This window comes from Mytilus edulis, chromosome 4, assembly GCF_963676685.1.
Source record: "Mytilus edulis chromosome 4, xbMytEdul2.2, whole genome shotgun sequence".
In the NCBI taxonomy this organism is placed as follows: Eukaryota; Metazoa; Mollusca; class Bivalvia; order Mytilida; family Mytilidae; genus Mytilus; species Mytilus edulis.
The window spans coordinates 53,314,812-53,337,058 of record NC_092347.1 but is presented as its reverse complement, the minus strand read 5'-3'; the positions used below and the strand labels follow the sequence as shown (position 1 = coordinate 53,337,058).

The 22,247-nt window shown below is 32.8% G+C and overlaps 1 protein-coding gene across 3 annotated transcripts; it reads left to right on the top strand.

The window, feature by feature from the left end:
- Window positions 1-2,345: 2,345 nt before the first annotated feature.
- LOC139521909 (ubiquitin thioesterase Zranb1-like) lies at window positions 2,346-20,992 on the top strand. 3 transcript variants are annotated; one of them, XM_071315628.1, is made up of 8 exons: window positions 2,346-2,476; window positions 14,478-15,646; window positions 16,414-16,485; window positions 17,231-17,426; window positions 18,158-18,276; window positions 19,038-19,163; window positions 20,196-20,425; window positions 20,704-20,992. In XM_071315628.1, exons 2-8 carry the CDS (start codon window positions 14,521-14,523, stop codon window positions 20,926-20,928), a joined length of 2,094 nt encoding a protein of 697 aa, XP_071171729.1. In that variant the 5' UTR covers window positions 2,346-2,476; window positions 14,478-14,520; the 3' UTR covers window positions 20,929-20,992. The 3 variants fall into 3 exon arrangements, with proteins under 3 accessions (XP_071171729.1, XP_071171730.1, XP_071171731.1); XM_071315629.1 differs by having other exon boundaries at window positions 2,386-2,489; XM_071315630.1 differs by lacking the exon at window positions 2,346-2,476 and adding an exon at window positions 10,192-10,271.
- The last annotated feature ends 1,255 nt before the right edge of the window (window positions 20,993-22,247 follow it).

Genomic DNA, 22,247 nt, shown 5'->3' with positions numbered 1-22,247 from the left:
TGCCTTATCCTACATATCGGTCTTTTGAGTTTCTCCCTAAAACCTAAATATCTTAAATCATATTGATTCTATATAATTTGCTTTGAGACCAGAACATTGTTGAAAATAGCTAAAAATTAAATACTTTTCAGAGTAAGAAAGAGTCTGGGAAACGCTCAAAATGCACGATTTAGCTTCTTTTTTTTTTGGATCGAGCTTCTTGGGGCCTTGAACGAATATATTTTGCCTCACTTGTAAAAGAGTCTAGTGATGTTTGTATTTATCAAAGTTGTAGTAAAAATCAGGCCGAAGGTATACATTTTTTAATCATTTACATTTTTATAATTAGTATTCGTTATCATGTGATTTTGCTCGTTGTTGAAGGTCGGATAAAGGTTTTAAATCAAATTTTTATGGACTTTGATCCACTTTTTAACTTCCACCCTGACGTGCCATATAAGCTGTTGGTATGCTGTTGCACCTACCGCACGTAAACTTTCACAGTCATCGTCTTTTTTGAAATATTTTACCCAATTAATACGTGATAAGATTATTATCCTAGTAACCAATGTATTGAACATAAGTTCAAAAAATTCCTCAATACTATATTCATTTTGTTTGTCAATATTTTTTAGGCAAAACAAAACAAAACTGCAAAAAAATCGAACACAAGAGAGATTTTTTTTCTGCAAATGTCATGATTATCTGTCCATTTCTAGATCTATGCTTAGTATTTATTTCACTGAGATGACATGGCAGTTTTCACACCCTGGTGACCCTGCTGTTTTTCATTATTATATTCATATACATATAAAAATAAACAAAATGAAGGAAGCTGTGTAGGTCAAAATCTTATCATTTGCTGATAAATGTTGCTGGACCAAGTTTCGTGATCTAATATGAATTTTCTGAAAAATGCAAGGTAGATAGACATTGGCCTGTTGAATGTTTTACTCGGTAACTCACTCACTGATCCTCTTTGTGCCTGTCAGCACATAAGGCCTCAACCAGTACGGGTCACATTTGCCTGCCTTTTGCCTTCTTCTCGATCTCCTTCCATGTTTTCCCAAAGTGTTTCATCTCTGGTAAGTTTTGCTCTAGCTGCTTGAACGTTTGCGATAAAAACAAAAATTCGAACACACAGTGGTCATGTTTGTTGATTAATCTTGAAAATTCAATTGGTAAAATTTGGTCAAGTAATTTCAGAGAAGATCTTTTTTTTTTATAACGGACGCCAAGTCAATACATGAAGCTATAACTCACGCGGCCCCTCAACACAGGTGAGGTTATAGCGAAACGGGTTGATAACCAGTTGAAATTAAACCAGTTTTAGTAATAAAAGTTTGTACATTGGAATCGTTTTAAACTGTTATGGCCAAAAGTTTCAGAGACATTCTCTGTATTAAAGCATCAAAATGGGTTGGCCACGACTATCTGCAGACTTTATTCATTTTATGTATATTAGTTGACTGTTGTATGAAACTTTGAAAAATAAGTCTAGTTTTGTATAAATGTGTCCTTGGTTACCATAGCAACTACATCAACATTTGGTATAATTCAACTGGGTTAATGTTGAGAAAATTGCAATTTTACGTACTTATAGTCGCCGTCTGGATAGAAACAATTTGTATGATATTTAAAAGCACTTGATTATTTTAATTGTTCAATCATTTATGTTTAAAATGGTATAGTATAGTATTTCCGAATCAGTTATATTAGGAGGGAAACACACTATTTGGAGAAATGTTTTAAAATTTCAGAAAATTATAAGGGTTTTTTGAGGGAGTTAAATGATATAGAGAGGGGTGCTCATATTCGCCGGGGACACAATTTCGCCGTTTTATGATTTTGAGGTGCAAAAACTTCAAAGGATGGGTGAAATGGAAGAAATATGCCGGTAAATTATATCATTATAACAAATATTAGTATTTTTTAAACTAAGACAAAATTTCGGCACTTACAGAAAAGGACCGAAAAACAGACAACGATTTTCAGCCAATTTCCTGAATGAAAAAAAATATTTCAAAGAAGTATTTCCTAGTAATTCTTTGACTGATTGCCCTAAATATCAGTTCTTTACACATTTGAAATGTTTGCTATTTATCTATAATGAATTTGATTTGATAAATATTGTTTAAAGCTGCAGTTATTTGGTTTTAAATAGATGTGTAAAAATGGCGAATATGTGTCCCCCATTGACAAAATATCAGGCAATTTCAAACACCCTTTAATCTTACTTTAATGATGGTAGTAATATTGAAAATATTTAAATATTACTTCCATGTCAGCTCACATGTCAGTGTCTTCGACGTGGTATTTTAATCGTAGTCTGTTAGTGCTTGATTTCGTTTCGTAAAATATTGACTGATTCGATTGTTTAGGATTCGTTATATATATTCACCAATCGTAGACCTCCACTGCACTTTGTTATTGTTTTCATGTGTGTTTAAAAACAAACAGATGATGTGAAAAAATAAGACGTTAAAGAGTCATTTTGGTATGAACAATCGGTAATGATAAATTAAGAAAATGATGCGTTTGATGGCGAAAACGCAGTCAGTCCAATATGTACTCTGACTCAATTACACGATTGGTGACTGATGAAGTGTTATAAATTTGTGTATCCTCATGTTGTATGTAGATGATGACTTCGATAGTAACTGTACGCATAATTTTTTAAGGTCCGTCTACATTGCTTACAAACGACTGTTATACTTAGATCTGTAATAATTCACATTCTTGTTTACCTCAGACTCAAATGTGCAGGTTTGCATCCAGGATGTCAAGATAATTAAGATACAGACTTACTAGTCCAAATAATAATGACGTCTTGAAAGGTTTTTATAATTTTTTTCTTTGACGCCTTACTTCGAGACGTCAAAATTATTTGGACTACAGACTTACAGTACCTGGCCAAAAGTATTCGTCACCTGCTTTTAAAAAAAACGTAACATGGTCAAAAACACAATACGAGACAATATATTTCATGTAAGGGAACAGTCATTATTTATCAACTGAGGGGGTCGGTGCATTTTAGGGGGGGGTCATTGCCAAAAATATCATACCACTGGGGGGGTTACCATCAAAAAATATTTTAACTAGGGGGGTCACTCAATAAAGGTGCTTATGTCTGACTTGTATATAAATTGTTGACAAAATTGAAGTGAGTGTGCGATCTGTGAAATAATGTCTGTTTATTAAATCTTTGATAGTGTAAACTGTAAAGCACCATGCAGAAGAATATGCGTAATTTCTCAAGGGCAGTGAATCTGATCACTCCTTATCACAGTTGTGTAAATTTATAATCAATAAATTAACAACTCTATGAAACGTTTCTCCCTAGTTTTGACCACAGGAAACAGTGAGTTGGAAAGGTTTCTGGACATGCATACTTCACTTTCTATAGTCATGATAGTGTTTAACAAAAATCATTTTGATGTGATTCTTGAGATGAAATGGTGTGTACATATGATTATTTTGATGAAAGCAAGGATGCATGTTTAACTTAGTTATATGTCCGTCACGTGGTAATAGGTATACTTATTTTATGAAATTATTACAAAGATATCGATTAAGAATAAAATATGATCTCGATATTATAGGTATATCCCTTCTGTATTCTTTAATTTTTCAGGTAATAATTTTCTATTCGTTAAAGTCATATGAAACCTCAAATTAAAAAAAAATATGCATCTGTTTTTTATAACTAAATGGATAGTTTTCATTATAAAACTTTTGTACATATACTTTTTCTGAGGAAAATTCTTTAATTTGTCCACATTTAGAAGAAGTTTACTTATTTTAAATTGCTTGCTTCCAGGAAGCAATTCGCCGACATATTTTCCGTATGCATAGTGACCCGAGCGTAACCCTCCTCGTAAAAATCCGGTGATCGCAATACGCATGAATCTGTCATTAAAATAAACAATTATCTGATTGTACATCTTAAACACGTGCTCAATACCCATGCTTTTTGTTATTTATTTACTATAAGGTGACAATCCACTTCGGCTTCAAAACACGGCATTTAATGAGCAGCCATATTTGTTAAATCATAACAGACAGAGAGAAAAAAAAATTGACGATTATACGATATATTTGCGTAAATAATGATAAAATCGTGCACAGAGGACTTAGTTTATTTTTCACCACTCACTCGTTTCATATGACTTTAATTAGTATTTTTTGCCCTTTTCTCCTTTTATTCATATCTGAACACCAGTGTTCTCTGTTCTTTTTTTATTTTATTTTTTGGTCCATTTTTCTGTAAATTTTATCCATTCTCCGATATTCTTTCCTATCCAGATTTCAGACCTTAATAAAAAAAAAACTTGATGGGCACCATGGTATTCACACACACTAAACAATACACTATATAATTTGGAAAAAGAACAAATATAATTAGCTGGGGCCCCTAAACAAAAATGTGTACTTGTTCAGAGAAAATTGATAACACACTAAACTCTTAAAACATACATCTGTACAAAACAAAGAAAGCCCAGAGGTTCCTGGCTTGGTTGTATTATACAATTACTGTCTTTTGATGAGGTAAATATGCGGTTTTATTGACTTTTGAAAAATGATATTCACTAAGGCCGAAGGCCGAAGTGAATATCAGTTTTTCAAAAGTCAATTAAACCCCATATTTACCGAAACAAAAGACAGTAATTGTTTTATTCCATATTCCGAGAGAAGAACATGTATTTAAAGAATAACCTATACCAAAACAAATTTTACATGAAACATTTAACCGTAACGTTGCATGTAAAAGCGCGTGACGTTTAGCGCGGTGAATAACACTTTCTCGGGTGAATATGCTGTTTTATTCAAAATCCAATTCATATAGAGAAACCTACTAATATAATACCAATATGGAATAAATTTCTTTATCTCAAATAAATCATTTACATATTTAATCAAGAAAGGACAAGAACCATTTAATCGGTGTTATTTTATTTGCACTTCCTAAATCATTTGTACATTGGAATCCTGAACCCCCCCCCCCCCCCCCCCCCCCATTCATAACTAGCTATTTTAAAGTTCAAAGGTTAAAAAAAATAAGATACAAGGGCCTGTGATTGGGATTAAAATAACAGTCAGTATTGAAAGTTTATCTACCAGTATACTGATAAAATTTGTAGAATTATAGGTTGCAGTAAAATAAATTAATAAATTGGAACATACAATTTTCTGTATATTTTTTTTTCTATTTTTCTTCATGCACGTGTCAGATATTCCTTTTAAAAAAAAACAAGAAGAAAAGCTGTTTGTTATACTTAGAGCTTCTCAAAGCCAGGTTACTATGTAGCTGGTCATTATCTCCTCAACACAACTGTGAATTCTTTTTTTTATGGGGGATGGGGGGGGGGGTCAAACTTTTGAAATTATTTTCTTAGGGGGGGTCATTATGTGGTTTTATAAAATAATGGGGGGGTTACCAACATAAAATTTTATATCAAAAATTTGAACCGACCCCCTCAGATGATAAATAATGACCATTCCCTAAAAGACATTTTTTCGTAAAATTTTTATTTTGAGGGCATTTATGGTTGGATTTTTATCAACAAGGCCGTACAAGATGTAGAATTGTCTAAAGATATATATATATGTTTGTTTATTAAAATGTAGTTAATAGTTTTGTCTTAAAGGGATAATTCGCGATTTTTCACTTTTCATCTTATTATGTTCATAATACCATAAAAAACATATTCACCAAGTTTTATTTCGATATGAAAAGTAATAAAGGAGAAAATTGGGAATTTTTTATTTTATTTTATCAAACTTCCTGACTTATGTGACGTAGTTTAAGTCTTTGAGCATGTTGGGAGTGAAATTAGTCTCATTTAAGTCTTGTTCGTTAACCATCTAATAACGCTATTTAAAGCGCATCGACGACTTTTGGTGTAGCTATCAACCAACGAAAAGTAAGTGATAGCCATGCAACTTTTTAAATTAGATTGTAGGATTCATGTGTGGATTTTTTATACGAATTCTAGTAATTAAAGTAATTAGAACATTTTTATGATTTTTTTTCTTCAAATACTTTAAACAAACATATGAAACTGACACGATCGATAGTGTATTAAAAAATACATGTTTGTATTCTGAACTTTTTGCTTCATTCCAGAAAACATTTTCACTTGCTTGTACTGTGGAAATTAAATGTGTATTAATTTGTGACACTTAGTGAATGTTGAATGCGTAGTTAAACTCAAGGTAATTAAAAGATTAGCATTATGTAATTCTAATCTTTTGATCTTCATTCATTGACACCTAGGCGTCACGGTTCAGCATTTCAGGTGTGAACAACATTTCGTATGAATGATAATAATATACGGGAGTCAGTTATAGTTATAGACACAGAAATGTAAGAAAAAGAATTAAAATGAATTTACGGGAGAAATAAGGTCGCACAATAACTGGATAGCTTTTGTATATTTTTATATATTTTGCATAAGCTCACTTTTAAATGAATTATGACTTCTGATTAGTTTTGTAACGATAAAATACTGAATTATTTTAATTGAATAAATTTATAAATAAAAATAGCCTTCTAAACACGAGTGTATGAACTAAAAATTGTACTTTTTTAAATTAAAATCGCCAACCTTTAATATTTCAAACAGATTGCAATTATATAATTTAGTCCATCCAAAGCGATCTTTATTTACATATTTAGGAGTAAATGTTCTCATCAAAATATTTTAAATCTCACAACGCATGCATGAATACTTCAGCTATTTGAAAAAAAGGTGTTATAAAAAATTGACAGGAAATTTAAGGATCCTCTTGGAATGGAATCGAAAAATTACGAATAGAAATTCTTTTCAAGTGTGAAAAACGTCAACCAAATTTATTCATAATCGGGAGCGTCCTTATATTAAAATAGTCTTCTTCTCACAACAAATAATACTTTAGCTATTTGACCAACTATGTTTAAAAAAAAAGACAACGAATTTAATGTCATTTGCGATATAGCTCCGTAACTTTCTATCCAGGCGTAGAAATGAATCGTCGACAAGTGCGTACATTTTTTTTAAATTAATATTTCTGGTATGTTCCAATCTGTCCTTTACTATTGACAACGGGTATATATTACATTTCCCCAAATTAAACCTTGGGAAAAAAATGTAAATAGATTTTTATTTTATCAAATCTTTTTTTTTGTTGGTATTATTTATATTTTTATAAATGATATTCTTTACACCAGTAATGTTATTTATAAACAAGCGTATGAGTTTAGTAATGACTAGTATATTATATCACTTTGGACACGCAAGACAGAGAGGTATATTATACACCTGATAGTTCAAAATGGAGAGTTATAAGTTATCGGCCGTGTACACTGATCAATACCTTCAGAAGTGAAACGATGCATGAACTTGCAAGCCCGACAGGAAATCGCTTGAATACCTGGACGTGTCACCTCACACCCCTCACAATACCTTTGGGAGTAATACCTTTAGTCATGCTGGTGATCAGATGAGGGAAGATCCGAATTTATTTGAATAAAATTTATTACTTTAAAGAATTATAAACGAATTAGATTTACGAAAACAGTTTTCACGGAACACTTATTTATGATCTAAACTCTGACTTTTTAACTAATTCCAATATTAACAGTTTAAAAATAACAGACTATGGTTATTTAAAAAAAATAAGATCATTTTCCGTATCAAGTTAGTTTGTCAGATAAAACAACCGTACAATTGACAAGATATGGACACGCAATTACGACTACATCGGTTACTGTAGTTTTGGTCCTTTGTGGTTTATAGACATATCGTGATTTTTAATCGGGGAAGACGACAAAATGGCGGAATGCAGAGAATTGATACTCTAAATTTAAAATCGATGGTGATCTCTTATCTAGCGGAATAAAATTTAATATCTATAAATTTGAGCATTTCTGTATAGAATGGACATAATATCAATTTTTGATTTTTTTGCGAAGTTTCCCTTTAAGGTGTTTTTGTTTTTCTCTTGATTTGAACACATACAATAAATTTTTATAATTTGATTTGGTTGATATATATAGCAAATTTCTGAACAGAAAATAATATTTGTGTTAACTTGTGAAAAAATGAAAATGATCCATAAAAAAATATAACCAAATAAACCAATAAACCTGTGACAATTTCTGCTTCTATTGGTACCAAGTTGCTTAAAATCAAACCCAAAATGACCCCAAAATATTTTATAAAATGTAGTTTTATATATACAATATACAATGTATAGAGAAAAATCTCAAGTGACGAATATGGCCACACTTTGTATATTAAAAGAATTTGTCTCAAACACCCCCCTTATTCAAATTCATGTGTGCTCTCATAGCAGTCATTTAATTACAAATTATGCATAAATTATTTCTACAAGTGTGCACCTTTTGGCTTTTCAGCGGCGGATCTCATAAGTTTCTTTATTTTTGTGTTCATTAAGCTATAGCTAACACCTGAGATTTTGCCAAAATTGTTAAGTTTAACTAAAGATCAAAGAGAAATCTATATATACAGTATCTGCAACCAGAGAGCATGAATATTATTAGATAATTGCTTGTCTCCATTGGAACTTGAACCTTGGACCTCTGTGTAATAAGGCAGCATGTTAACTGAATGAGCTATAATATGTACTTCCTTACTGTAGCTCAACTGCTTACGGCTGACAAAGTATCTACCACATTTACTAAGGGAAGCAATCTGGTCACACTCCCCCTCTCAAGAATCATTGGGTCCAACAATAAAAACCCACAGTTAGAAGAATTACACAGCGCATGAATATCATTACAAAATTGCTTGTCTCCACCGTGACTGTGTAACAAGGCAAAGCATTGATTGACTGAGCTAAATACATGTAAGCTAAGTATATCCTTGGCTTTACCGCTTAAAGCTGACTAAATATCTACCACATTTACTAAGGGAAGCAATATTCCCATCACATTTCAAAGGAAACAGCTGCCACATAAGCATAATAATGTGTGAGTCTTAGCTAATTGCATGCGATTTGACTTGACAGCTGGATTTATATTATAATTATATAACCGTGATAAACATTAATCTTTAAAGAACCTGATCATTCTTTCAGTGATTTGCTGGGGTTTTTTTTGGCATGAAGAATGATTCAATAATTTTCATACGTAATAAAGTGAAGAGATGAATTTCCTCACTTTAACATTGCATGTTTGATTTGTAAAACATTTCATGCTCAAGCTTTTTATACGACTGCAAACATTTTTTTGGAATCGTATAATGGTATGATGTCATCGTCCTCTGCGTCGTTGTCCGAAGACACATTGGATTCTGGACAATAACTTTAGTTTAAGGGAATGGATCTCTATGAAATTTTTTAAGAAGGTTCAATACCACAAAGGGAAGGTTAGGATTGATTTTGTGGATGATGGTCCCAACATTTAAGGAATTAGGAGCCCAATAAGGACTAAAAACAATTGTTTTTCTAGTTTCAGGATGATAACTTGTGTATATAACTATTTCAATTGATTGAAATTGTACCATAATGTTTAATACCACAAGTGTAAGGTTGAGATTAATTTAAAGGGATAATGGGGCCAACAGATTAGGAATTAAGGGCCAAAAAGAGGCATTCTAGTTTCCAGACAATAACTTGTGTGTAAGTGTATGGATCTCTGACATTGTACCACAAGTTTCCATATAACAAAAGGAAGGCTGGGATTGAAAAAGGGGTTAACTCCCCAAACATGTTGGAATTTGGGGTAAAAAAAAAGGCCAAACACAAGCATTTTTGTAGTTTTGAGACAATAACTTGTGTTTATTAAGTGTATGGATCTCTCTTAAATTGTACTACAAGGTTCCATACTACACTGGTGTCAACGTGATGATCAAAACTGCAGTTACGGTCATCCCAATATGGCGGACACAAATATAGGGTTGATCAGGCCGATTTCTCCATTTTAACAGCTTATTTTCAGATTTGTATTATGTTAAGAAACATCTTTATAAGCATTGCCTTTGAAATATTTTTTCGGACAGGATGGAAAAGCAACAAGAAGAATGAAAATGGAGATACAAAAAATCACGATGATGATAGTAACTTTTATTTATTTTTATCAACGATGATCGTAACTTTTACTTAAGAAGATCGTAACTGTCTGTTCCAAGGAAGCATTTTCTGATAAATAAGGACATATAGCTGTCTCGTATGCAAAAAAATGTAAGTTATCAGCTGATATTGTGATAATAATAAGATCGTAACTGTCTGTTCCAAGGAAGCATTTTCTGATAAATAAGGACATATAGCTGTCTCGTATGCAAAAAAATGTAAGTTATCAGCTGATATTGTGATAATAATGAGGAACGATCTCTGAGGGAGGGTAACATCTTATTGATGAGTGCACACATGGTTATGACTTCGCGAGATTTCGTATAATCGTATTTATTTTTTATCTAGTTCAATATTAAAATGCATTGGGGGTTAACAACTTTATATTTTTATATAAATAAGGTATTGGACAGTTCATTAATGACCAGTTTGTTAAAATTGGAGATTTAAAAAAAAATTTCCCCTACACTTTATAGGGACAATAGTACCTTTCGAGGATCTTGTATTTTTGGGGAATTCAGTCTTCATAGTTTCTTTTTATTAACAGATTAACGATTTTTAAAGGAGTGGTTGACAAAATAAAGCATTAAGAAGTGTAATCATATCTGTTGAATGAAAAAAACAACAACCAATGAAACCGTCAATAAAGGGAGCTATTATTTGATTTTTATTTGGGGGAGGGAATAGGATGAATAATTTTGTCCTGCATTTTTTTATGTTGAAATCTCTATCCTGTATTTTTATTTTTACTCTATTCGGTCCTGCTTTTTTTCATCCTGATTTTTTTTACATAAATTGTCACTCTGCCTTTTTGTTTGGCCAAGATGTTCATCCGGCTTTTTGTTTACTCAAATCTCCTGTCCTGCCTTTTTCCAAATTCCATCCCCCCTTATAAACATCACATGGTAGATCCCTTATTGATATGTTTGGCTTAAAACAACTACTTCGACTAACCTCAATAATACATGTCTGATACCGTATAAATGTAAGGATTTGTAGCTTAAAAAATCTAATATGAACATGTATACCATCTATTTCAACTTTTCCTTCTTTACATAAATAGCCAACACATGGTAAATATAGGCAACAGTAGTCCAGTGGCGTATCCAGAGATTTTCATAAAGTGATGGGGGACTGGCTGTGTAAGAGTAGGCCCGCTACAGTCATGCTTCATTGATACTCTTTACAATCAACCAAATTTCCCCCACAAAAAGGTGGAGCACCTTGACCCTCCCTCTAAGTCCTCCTCTGTAGTCTACCAAGGTTTAATAGTCATAGTTTGGTTAAGAAAAAACAAGACCAGGCAACAATTTCAAACCGATAGAAAGTCATCAAAATAATGTAATTTCATGCCTTCCTTTACTTTATTCAGTGAAAGTTTTGGCCTGTATTCTTAAACTGCATCATGAGAATGATATTCATATCAACTTCATATTACTTTCTATAATTTATGAAAAACATATTCAATGGCAATGCTTATAAATATTTTTCTTGATATAAAACAAATCTGAAAATAAGCTGTTAGAGTGGAGAAATCAGCCTTCTAATTTATCCCTATATTTTTGTCCCCCATATTGGGATGATCGTAATTGCAGTTACGATCATCACGTTGACGCCAGTGGTACTACAAAGGAAAGGCTGGGATTGAGTTTTGTCAGAAACTAATAGCTCTTTCCAATAAGTTTGTTTTCCTTTTTTGTCATAATTCTCTAACAATTTATTATGCATACAATTTATACATGTACATGTATGCAAGTACTTAATGTACCCCATGCAACAAACAAAAAACACTTTTATTTGACTTCAATTAAGTTTTTGCTTATAATTAGGCCCTAGAAAAACTGTTTGTTTCCCCTAAGCCAACCATATAAAAAAGAAGATGTGGTATGATTGCAAGTCTTTTTATTGAACAAAAGAAATTGCATGCCCACTCCTATGGGTGGGCAGAGAGGACAAGCTAGAAAAATTGCCCACCCCGTGCCCACTCCCACTGTGGGCAGGTGGACAAAGCAAACTCCATCTAAGCTGTAGTTTAAATTTCCACCGTTATTAACGGTACCTGATTTTATTTCCATTTGTGTTACACACAGTCTATAGCAACACTATTTGATACACACACTAAAAATCCTGCCTGCTGGGCCTTGAAAATTTTCCAATACTAGAAGAAACAATGTAGCCATTCATTCATGAACTAGCCATTTCAGATGTGTCTTTTTTTATGGCCGTCCATTCGTTCGTCCCTCTGTGCGTCCGTTTGTCTGTCCTGCTTCAGAAAGTTTTTGGTTGAGGTAGTTTTTGATGAAGTTGAAGTCCAATCAACTTGAAACTTAGTAAACATGTTCCCTATGATATGATCTTTCTAATTTTAATGCCAAATTAGAGATTTTATCCCATTTTCATGGTCCACTGAACATAGAAAATGATAATGCGGATGGGGCATTGGTGTACTTGGGACACATTCTTGTTTTATCCTGAGATCATGTTGATACAAATGAAGAGGATGTGAATGGGGTTTATAGAAAAGAGAATAATGGGGAAAAACATTAATACAGAAATAATGGACCCCATCCATACTCTTATTGCTCCACACATGTTACTTTTATTTTTCTCTCTCAACATTTCAATAGCGGACATTTTCCGTCTCAGCGTATATGGAAGCGAATAGTTCACAGATCTATTTTTGAATATGAACTTAAGGAATGGCAACAACGTATAAATATAGATAGTGACTTTAACATTTTCAAGAAGATACATAAAGTATTTCAGCCTCATCCTGCATGGACAGTTGCATTAGACTTTCCGTGTTTGCGTAAACAGGCAAATTACATAGTATCCCTGTGTTGTTTGGTCCACAATACGAACAGTGATAGTATTTTATGTGATAAATGTGGTAAACTTTTCACCGACCCGTGTATTCACGCAATTTCTTCGTGTGACTATTTATCCGACATTCGAGATGAATTCTGGTGCGAGCTACTATGCTTAAACCCAATAACTTTCAGTGCCTTTCTTGGTTCCTTAGTTGATGAAGATTTCTGTTACATTTTACTCTCATGCGAAACCGAATTTGAACTAGACTGTGAGCAGAAAAAAGGTTTTCAATTTTTATGCGTCAAATATGTTTACAGATTTTGCAAAACATTTTCTCATTCCTAATTGACAATATGAATTAAGTTCAAAAGTTTGTTTTTTTTCTCAATCCGAATTAACAATGTGAATTAAGTCGAAAGTACTTTCAATTATTATTTTTTTTTTTTTCCGTTCATGTGGTTTTTTTTTTTGGTTTTTTTTTTGTGTATTCAAATTTGTACATATTGTGTTATGCAATAATATTGTATTGGTATCACTATCTCTCCTTAGGGAGGCTAATAAAGATATATATAATAAAAATGTTTCAATAATGAATAAAGATAAAACAAAACAATTGTTAGCTTAGAAAAGAAATATACATAACTTTTTTAATACATATTTTGTATTTGATATCTGTGTACATTGTTTAACTTTCCAAAATGTTTACATATATAATAATAACAACTTTAATGTTACTGTAACAAATTTTAAACAATTAAAGCTGTTTACATGTTTTTTTTTAGTTCAACATAATTACATGTACAATAAATTTCTCTTCTAAAGCAGAATTTATTATCATTTTGTACACGTTCATTTTCCTCCTGCTTTGTGCAAAGCCATTTATTTTCAGTTCTTTCCAGGCTTAGTTGTATAACTGTTATTTTCAAAATCAGTTAATCCTTCACAAACATCACAAAAAAATCTTTACTTGTATATACATGTATATAGGCAAATTAATTAATTCTAAGAACACTTTGGATTTTAATTAATTGTTGATAATTTTTGACATAACATTTGTAATCTGATACACAGCTTTTCATTGTGATATATCTACATATATACAATGTATATCATATGTACCAGACCATATGAGTATTTGGACCGTACACGTAAGGTCCGGACCGTATACGTATACTCGTATGGTCTGACCATAGGTGTATGGTCGGACCGTATGAGTATACATGTATGGTCCAGTACGAGCTGACTATAGATGTGATTGGATCAAATGGGTTATATTTAAACAATTTATCACAATCTTTATTTTTAGTTTTACAAATTGTTATTAATACAATTAGATGGATAAACTGAGCAATTGAAATTAAACATTTGTTTAATTGGTTATCTGAATCCTATTTTGGTACACTCGCCCAAGGTGACACTTGCTACAACAAGCAACGTAATATTTTTAACATTTAAAAATGTACATGTTTGCAGTAATTCATGCATGTTCCTTTCAATTTGCATTTTTTGTAAAGTTGCTAAACATTCTAGAACAACTTTGTATAAATGTATTTAATTTGTTATATCAGGTTGCACTATAAAATAAAATCATATATATATTTGTATATTTTCAGGGCAGCTTCAGCCTGACTGGTATCAGAAAGGTACCAGTTCATCATGGCAGATGCAGCAAGGAAAAAGTGGTCCTGTGAATACTGTACGTATCAGAACTTTGAAGCTGCTATAAAATGTACTCTCTGCCATGCTTCACGAGGATCACCACTTATTATTACTGACCTTCACAATGAAGAGCAGGACATTTATAAAATGGCTGTCAAATCAGGAAACAATAGAGAAAATAGTGAAGTTATTTGCTCTTCAAAACTGAATAAGTGGAACTGTCGTACATGTACATATTTGAATTGGCCAAAAGCTGTAAGATGTGTTCAGTGCTATACCCCGAAAAACAAGAAGTCTTCCCCTCCTAGTGCCTCTCCTACTCATGAAAAGGTCCCATCTGGTCCCTTATCAGGGGAGGCTATAACACAAAGAAAGACACCTCCCCATCGAGATATGCCATCATCGCCAAAGGCAGCTAATAAAACATCTAACAATGATATTAATAGGCAAAAAACTTATGCAAGAGTAAAATGGATATGTAAAAGTTGTACTTATGAGAACTGGCCAAGGAGTTTCAAGTGTTGTATTTGTGGAACAAGTAAAGGAAGAACTTCTCCAGAAATTACAAATACTATACTGTCTTGTGAAAACAGTCCAACTTCTGGATCACCTACTGGCTCGGGTTGTGCTTCAGGTGTTCAAACCAGTTTATCTGATACCAGTTTGGCCACTGCTGTAAATAACCAAGAAGACAATAAATCAATGGAGCGTAAACTCAAACAAATTAAAAAGCGAATGCGAGAGAAAGATTGGTTATGGTTGAATGCCTGTGTGGGAGTTGTTGAAGGTGAAGCTCAAACTGTGGAAGCGTATATTGCCTCTGGTGGGGACACTTATAGACAATTAAGCCAGGATGAAGCCGCTATCCTGAATCGGCCTAGCGCCTTCCAACCTGGATATACATTAGTACATTTAGGTATAAGATTCAAACGAGAAGATATGTTAGCTGTGTTATTAACCAGTACAGAGTCAGCTACAAATTGTAAAAAAAGACTGCCATCACACATAAGTCCAGATTTAGCAGCAGATATCCGGCGTTTGATATCAGCATCACTTAGACAGAGCAAAGGGGAATTCCCTTGTCAGATCATGTCAGAAAGTGTTACATTTTCTTTACCCACTGGTAAGTTTATTACATATTATTATACGACCGCAAACAAATTGTTGGGATCGTATATTGGTACAAAAAAATGTATGATGTAGTCGTCTGCGTCGTCGTCCAAAGACCAATTTGGTTTCCACATGTTCCAGACAATAACTTAAGTTTACGTGAATGGATCTCTTTGAAATTTTTGGAGAAAAAGTTTGGATTAATTTTGGGGATGGTGGTCCCAACCCTTTAGGAATTAGGGGCCCAAAAGGGGCCCAAAACTAGCATTTTTATACTTTCAAGGTAATAACTTGTGTATAAGTATTTCAATTGCTCTGAAATTGTACCACAATGTTTAATACCAAGTAGAAGGGTTGGATTCATTTTCAGAGTAATGGGGCCAACAGATTAGGAATTAAGGAATTTGGAAGTTTGGGAGTAATTGCTCCAAGGAGGGATTCAAGAAGTTGGTTGAATGCTTGTGTGGGAGTTGTTGAAGGTGAAGCTCAATTTTTTTTAAGGGTTTCATAATTTTTTTTCAGAATTTTAAATTTTTGAAAAGTTTCAAGAAGAAAGAAGAAACCTTCAGTTGCACAATAGATTTGTAAGATCTTTGACCACATTTTTTGTGTGTCAGAAACCTATATTTTGCCAAAATTGATCACAATCCAAATTTAGACAGTATCAAGCTTGAATATGTGTCCAAATTTGCCCCAACAGTTCAGGGTTCAACCTCTGTGGTCGTATCAGGCTGCTTAGTGAAGCAATTTTTCATGTTTGTACTGTGTTTTACTTTTCAGGCATTAACAACTTACCCAGCCCTGTGCAGACTCAATTGTTTGATGAAGTCTTGGATAATGATGTTCAAAAAGGTAACTTTTAAGTTGATAATTGGCAGGCAAAAAAAATAGTTTCCTTTTTAAGAAATATACAATGTAAATATAAAGATGATATTTCAAGTAGAAATTATTAACTATAAAAATCTTCTGCAGTTTTTACAGCCAAACATGTAATTATTGTCATACATCATGCAGCTGCAATAAATAAGAAAAATCAGTCCAAATGATTTGAATTAGTGAAAAATAGATATTCCACAATATAATTGGAGATCATTTCATTTTTTTCCCCTTTCATACTAAGATCTAAAGAAATTCCTATATTTATATATAAGTACATCTGAGCCAGTGACTACTCTACAACAGATTTATCCATCGGATCACCAGCAGTGATGGTGATACATGGCTGTGTACATTATGTATATACAACTTGTCTAAACATCAACCCAACAATGTAAGATCTGTAAATTTGCTTTCACAAATTTTTGGTTCTTCCCTCGCCAGAATTCGAACCCATGCTACTGAGATATCTTGACACCAAATCGCCTGCACTGTAACCGGAGCTACTTACTACCAGGTCATAGGGTCATAAAACCCTACTGACAGTACTCACTGTACAAAATTAGTGCTCCAAATTCCAAATCCAACATTTTGATTGGTTGAATTCTGAGTGAGTGTCATAATTGTACCTGAAAATTTTAATGATTGTACATTGTAAGGCATGACAGTTATTATAGAGAGTTAACTAAGGTTTATCTTTGTGATTTGTTTGAATCTATAGAATTGGAAGAAGATTTAGTGATAAACTGGAGTAAAGAATTAACAGAAAGGCTCGGCAGTAGGTTATACGCCCTGTGGAATAGAACTGCTGGTGATTGTCTGTTAGACTCAGTTCTCCAAGCCACATGGGGGATATTCGACACAGATAATACACTCAGGAATGCTTTATCAGAAAGTCTTAGTGATGCTGCTATGATGTAAGTTTAAACATTTTATTCTCTATTTTTTCACTACTTTCACATTTCCCAAACAATTCTGAAAAAGTAGTTCACACTTGTGAAATATCTGTTTTTGCTAATGATAGGTTGGAAGTTAATTATGACATCAAATTTCATTAAAGGTGATCATGACCATGCATAATGATGTCGCATATAAAGAACACAAATTTCTGCAAATGTTTGAAAAGGAAGGATAAAAATCATAAGGGGAAACAGATTCCACCAATATAATTATTAGGATATTTCTCCACTCTCAACAGTAAAATTTTAACTATTTAAAAGAACGGCAAGCCTTGAGCTTTAATTTGAATACTAAAATTTAACTGTCTTGAGTAGAGAAATATTGTAACACTTGTTGCAGTGTAGGAATCTATATTTTCAATTTTCCAAAATTTCAATAGGGTAGAAAAGATCAGTCAAAACTGCTATGCAACAGTTACACAATAATTGTTGTTTTTTAAATTAGGTAATTTTGGGTAAAGATTTCTTAAAATGCAATCAAAACCCTATGATAAGATGTCAAGGTTTTTTTTTATCGATTTTGACTACCCATTATGGCCATATACTGTCAGTGATCTTGAAGTTGTTTTTTAATGAAAGACTGATTTTCTGGCTTATAAGTCCAAAGTTTTTTTCTCCTGGATAACGGAATATATACCGGTATGTATAAAGTAAATTAAACTTCTAATATTTTTCACATTGATTTTTAGGTTCTACCCACGATGGAAGGAGTATGAATCATATCAGGCAGAAATGTTACAGTTTAGTCTGGATGAAGCACAGTGGCAGAACGATTGGGCGTTACTACTTAGTATTGCTAGCCAACCAGGTATATTTCAATTTGACAATCAAAGAACTGCATGAAAAAAATTATTGTACTGTAAGTAAGAGAACAGAAAAAAATACCAATTAGGTGATTGATTGATTAGTGTTTAATGCCACTATCAACACTTTTGTGCTATTTGGTGGTGGCCAGTTCCCGGAGAGAACCACTGATCTTCAGAAGGAAACTGACAATCCTAGTCAATTAAGATTGGAGTCAAGTGCACCTGCCCAGTGCAGGATTCAAACTCACAGTTAGAAAAAACCATAACATAAAAAAGGGGACTTATACAAAACAAATCTAATAGACTACTTTCGAGTTCATCCTTCATCGGAAAATAACTCATCAATTATACACGCCTTTATGACGTCATATACCAGATAGAGGGGGTCGCCTGTATCCCTGCACTATTTACATTCATCAAGCGTCTTAGTGATCGTCATTGTGCAGGATAAACTAGAAATAATGGTTGTTCTGAAGGTACTTAATGACAATTCCCTAATGACAGCAATGCTGATTGTCAATTTTGAGAATTCAATTTGCCGAATACTTTGTACAATATAGAATTATAGTTTTCCAAGCACTTGGAATGGAAGTGACGACGCCCCTAAATGCACAAATGACGTTCACTAAAACCAGTGTTTTTGACGGAAATGCATCGAACTCGAAAGTTGTCTATTGTTGCTTGCAGTTCATAAATTTTTATCTCTTGACAAAGTTTTAATGTCATGAGCAAAGATGTAATTGTATTATTGCTTTTTTTATAGGTGCAGCTTTAGAACAGACCCACATTTTCTGTTTATCCCATATCCTTAGACGTCCAATAATTGTGTATGGTATTAAGTATGTTAAAAGTTTTAGAGGAGAAACTCTGGGATTTGCTCGTTTTCAGGGTATGTACCAGTTATGTACCAGTAATGAATTTGTAAAGTAAAAAGATGTTATTTGTTAAGGATCTGAGATTCATTATTATCTTCCACATGCCTCATTGACTGTACTTTCATGGAGAGCTGTGGAATGAAATATGTAGAATTTGTCTCATGGATGGCATTTATTTTAAGCATTGAATTAAAAGAAGCTCCTTTATCCTGTGAAATAAAAAGCATTGCTGATTGAAGACCACTGGATGTTAAGGGCATACGATACAGTTACAGGGAAGGTAATGATGTTGCTAACGTAAAATGTTATTTTCGCGACGTCAAACTGTGACATATCGGGAAAAGATCCATTTTTCGACTGATTTTTATCATTCAAACTGATTTAATTTGAAAACGAGTGCATGGACCCCCATTTTTTAAACCGACATTTTGTTTCATTCTTCATGGAGATTATGTGGACCAAATTTTATGAAACTGTAAATAGTGCAATTTTTTTAATTTTGATAAATACACAGCAAAAAATTACGTTTTTTTCTCAATTCATGAAATATGAGTTATTTCTGAACAAAAAAGGCATACATTTTTAGAATACTTATAAAATACAGAAATTACAAATTATTTAACAAAAAACAATTTGTGTTTATCTTTTAAAACAAAAAAGTTATGTCTTTCTTTCGAAATGGAAAATACGGCCACAAATTCGAATTTTGAGCAAATATACAAAATTTCGACCTCATTTAACTCAAAAAGTAGCACATGAAGGTATATTTTTTATTACATATTTGATTTAATCAGGTAAAAAATAGCCTATATATGCAAATTTTCATCAACATGTAAATACGGAATCAAAACTGTATCGTATGCCCTTAAGCAACCAACAATCTATCAATCAGATTTTAGAATCAGTAAAGGAACACACTTTTCTGACATTTTTTCAATATGTCTTTTCTATTTTTGGCTTTAAAGATTTCTGTGTAGACCAATTATTACCCTTTTTGTCATTATCTGTATTACTTTTCTTTTCATTACATTTGTTTACATTTTTAGGAATTTATTTGCCATTACTGTGGGAGAAAAGTTTTTGTTGGAAATCTCCAATAGCTTTGGCTTATACTAGAGGCCATTTTTCATCGTTGGTAACCATGGAAATGGTAAAAGATGATTTGATTGGTGCTGGTGCTAATGTTGATAACAATGATGATGAATCTGTTGCCTACTTACCGGTTGTAGATTACGAAGGGAAATTATTACCTGTTCCATTTCTCAAACAGTCCGAGGTGAGTTAATAAAATTCTAGAGGCGATGGATGCAATTTTTCTTCTGTTACCTTATGGTTATGAAGATTTACCAGGTGTTGATTGACTGTTGTATGTTATATTTATAACAGAGTTAAAACTTGTTTTGTATTCATGTACAATGTAATAGACTAGAATGATAATTGGTTGAATAACATTAACTTAAAAACTACTATAGATACTACATCATTGCCTTATGTTTTGCTTTTCATTTTCACTCTTATCTATAGAAAATATATGAAGAAAAATTGTGATTTTAGATTGGTCGAGAGGAGAGTATTCTTCATGAATGGTTAGATATCTGTGTTACAAAGGCTGGACATACCGTCGCTTTACAGATATTAGGACAATGTCCACTAGTTGTCAAACAGATGGTTGAAGAATGGCTTGACCATTATAGACATATTTCTCATCAAATTATACCACAGCCTGGATCATTGTCATCTCAGACATTTTCCAGTGACGGAGAAAGTGACCAAGAATAATGAACACATTTGACTGTATAATTTCATCTTTAGTCAGTTATAAAGTTCATTGTTTGTTTCTAAAGCTTAGTCATATTCATTGTTGAAGCAGAATTTTAGGATAAAATGAAATTGTAAACTCTTTCTCCCTACAAAAGACTTTCAAATTTTTATGCCCAACCTACGATAGTAGAGGGGCATTATGTTTTCTGGTCTGTGGGTCCGTTCGTTCGTCCTTCCGTCCGTTCATCCCGCTTTAGGTTAAAGTTTTTGGTCAAGTTAGTTTTTTATGAAGTTGAAATCCAATCAACTTGAAACTCAGTACATATGTGCCCTATGATATGATCTTTCTAATTTTAATGCCAAATTAGTGTTTTGACCCAAATTTCACGGTTCACTGAACATAAAAAATGATAGTGCAAATTTCAGATTAAAGTTTTTGGTCAAGGTAGTTTTTGATGAAGTTGAAGTCCAATCAACTTGAAACTCAGTACACATGTGCCCTATGATATGATCTTTCTAGTTTTAATGCCAAATTAGTGTTTTGACCCCAATTTCACGGTTCACTGAACATAAAAAATGATAGTGCAAATTTCAGGTTAAAGTTTTTGGTCAAGGTAGTTTTTGATGAAGTTGAAGTCCAATCAACTTGAAACTCAGTACACATGTGCCCTATGATATGATCTTTCTAATTTTAATGTCAAATTAGTGTTTTGACCCCAATTTCACGGTTCACTGAACATAAAAAATGATAGTGCAAATTTCAGGTTAAAGTTTTTGGTCAAGGTAGTTTTTGATGAAGTTGAAGTCCAATCAACTTGAAACTTAGTATGCATGTTCCCTGTGATATGATCTTTCTAATGTAAATGCCAAATCAGAGTTTTTACCCCAATTTCACGGTCCACTAAACACAGAAAATGATAGTGCGAGTGGGGCATCTGTGTACTATGGACACATTCTTGTTAACAGCTGTTTTTGAGTTATTACTATTGGGAGTAGATGAAAGATAACTAACTGACGGCAAACACTTCCTTAAATTAATGTATAAATAAAATATACCATCTTCTTAGCTCTAATACGAAACCAAAATGTCTACTATTTAGCATTTTTGCCTCAAATTCAGACTCCACAATTGGCTCCTGTTCAGATATTGAAAGAAAACCATGAAGTACTTAATTTTATATCAATATTTATAAACAGAACACTAGAATTGTATAAAAATTTAGATAATAAGGCTTAGGGAGTACAGTAAGTGCTGACAAATAGAATTTACAACTGATCCCAGCATTTTCCTTTTGAAAAACAGGAATGCTAATTTCCATCTTTTTGGCTATAATATA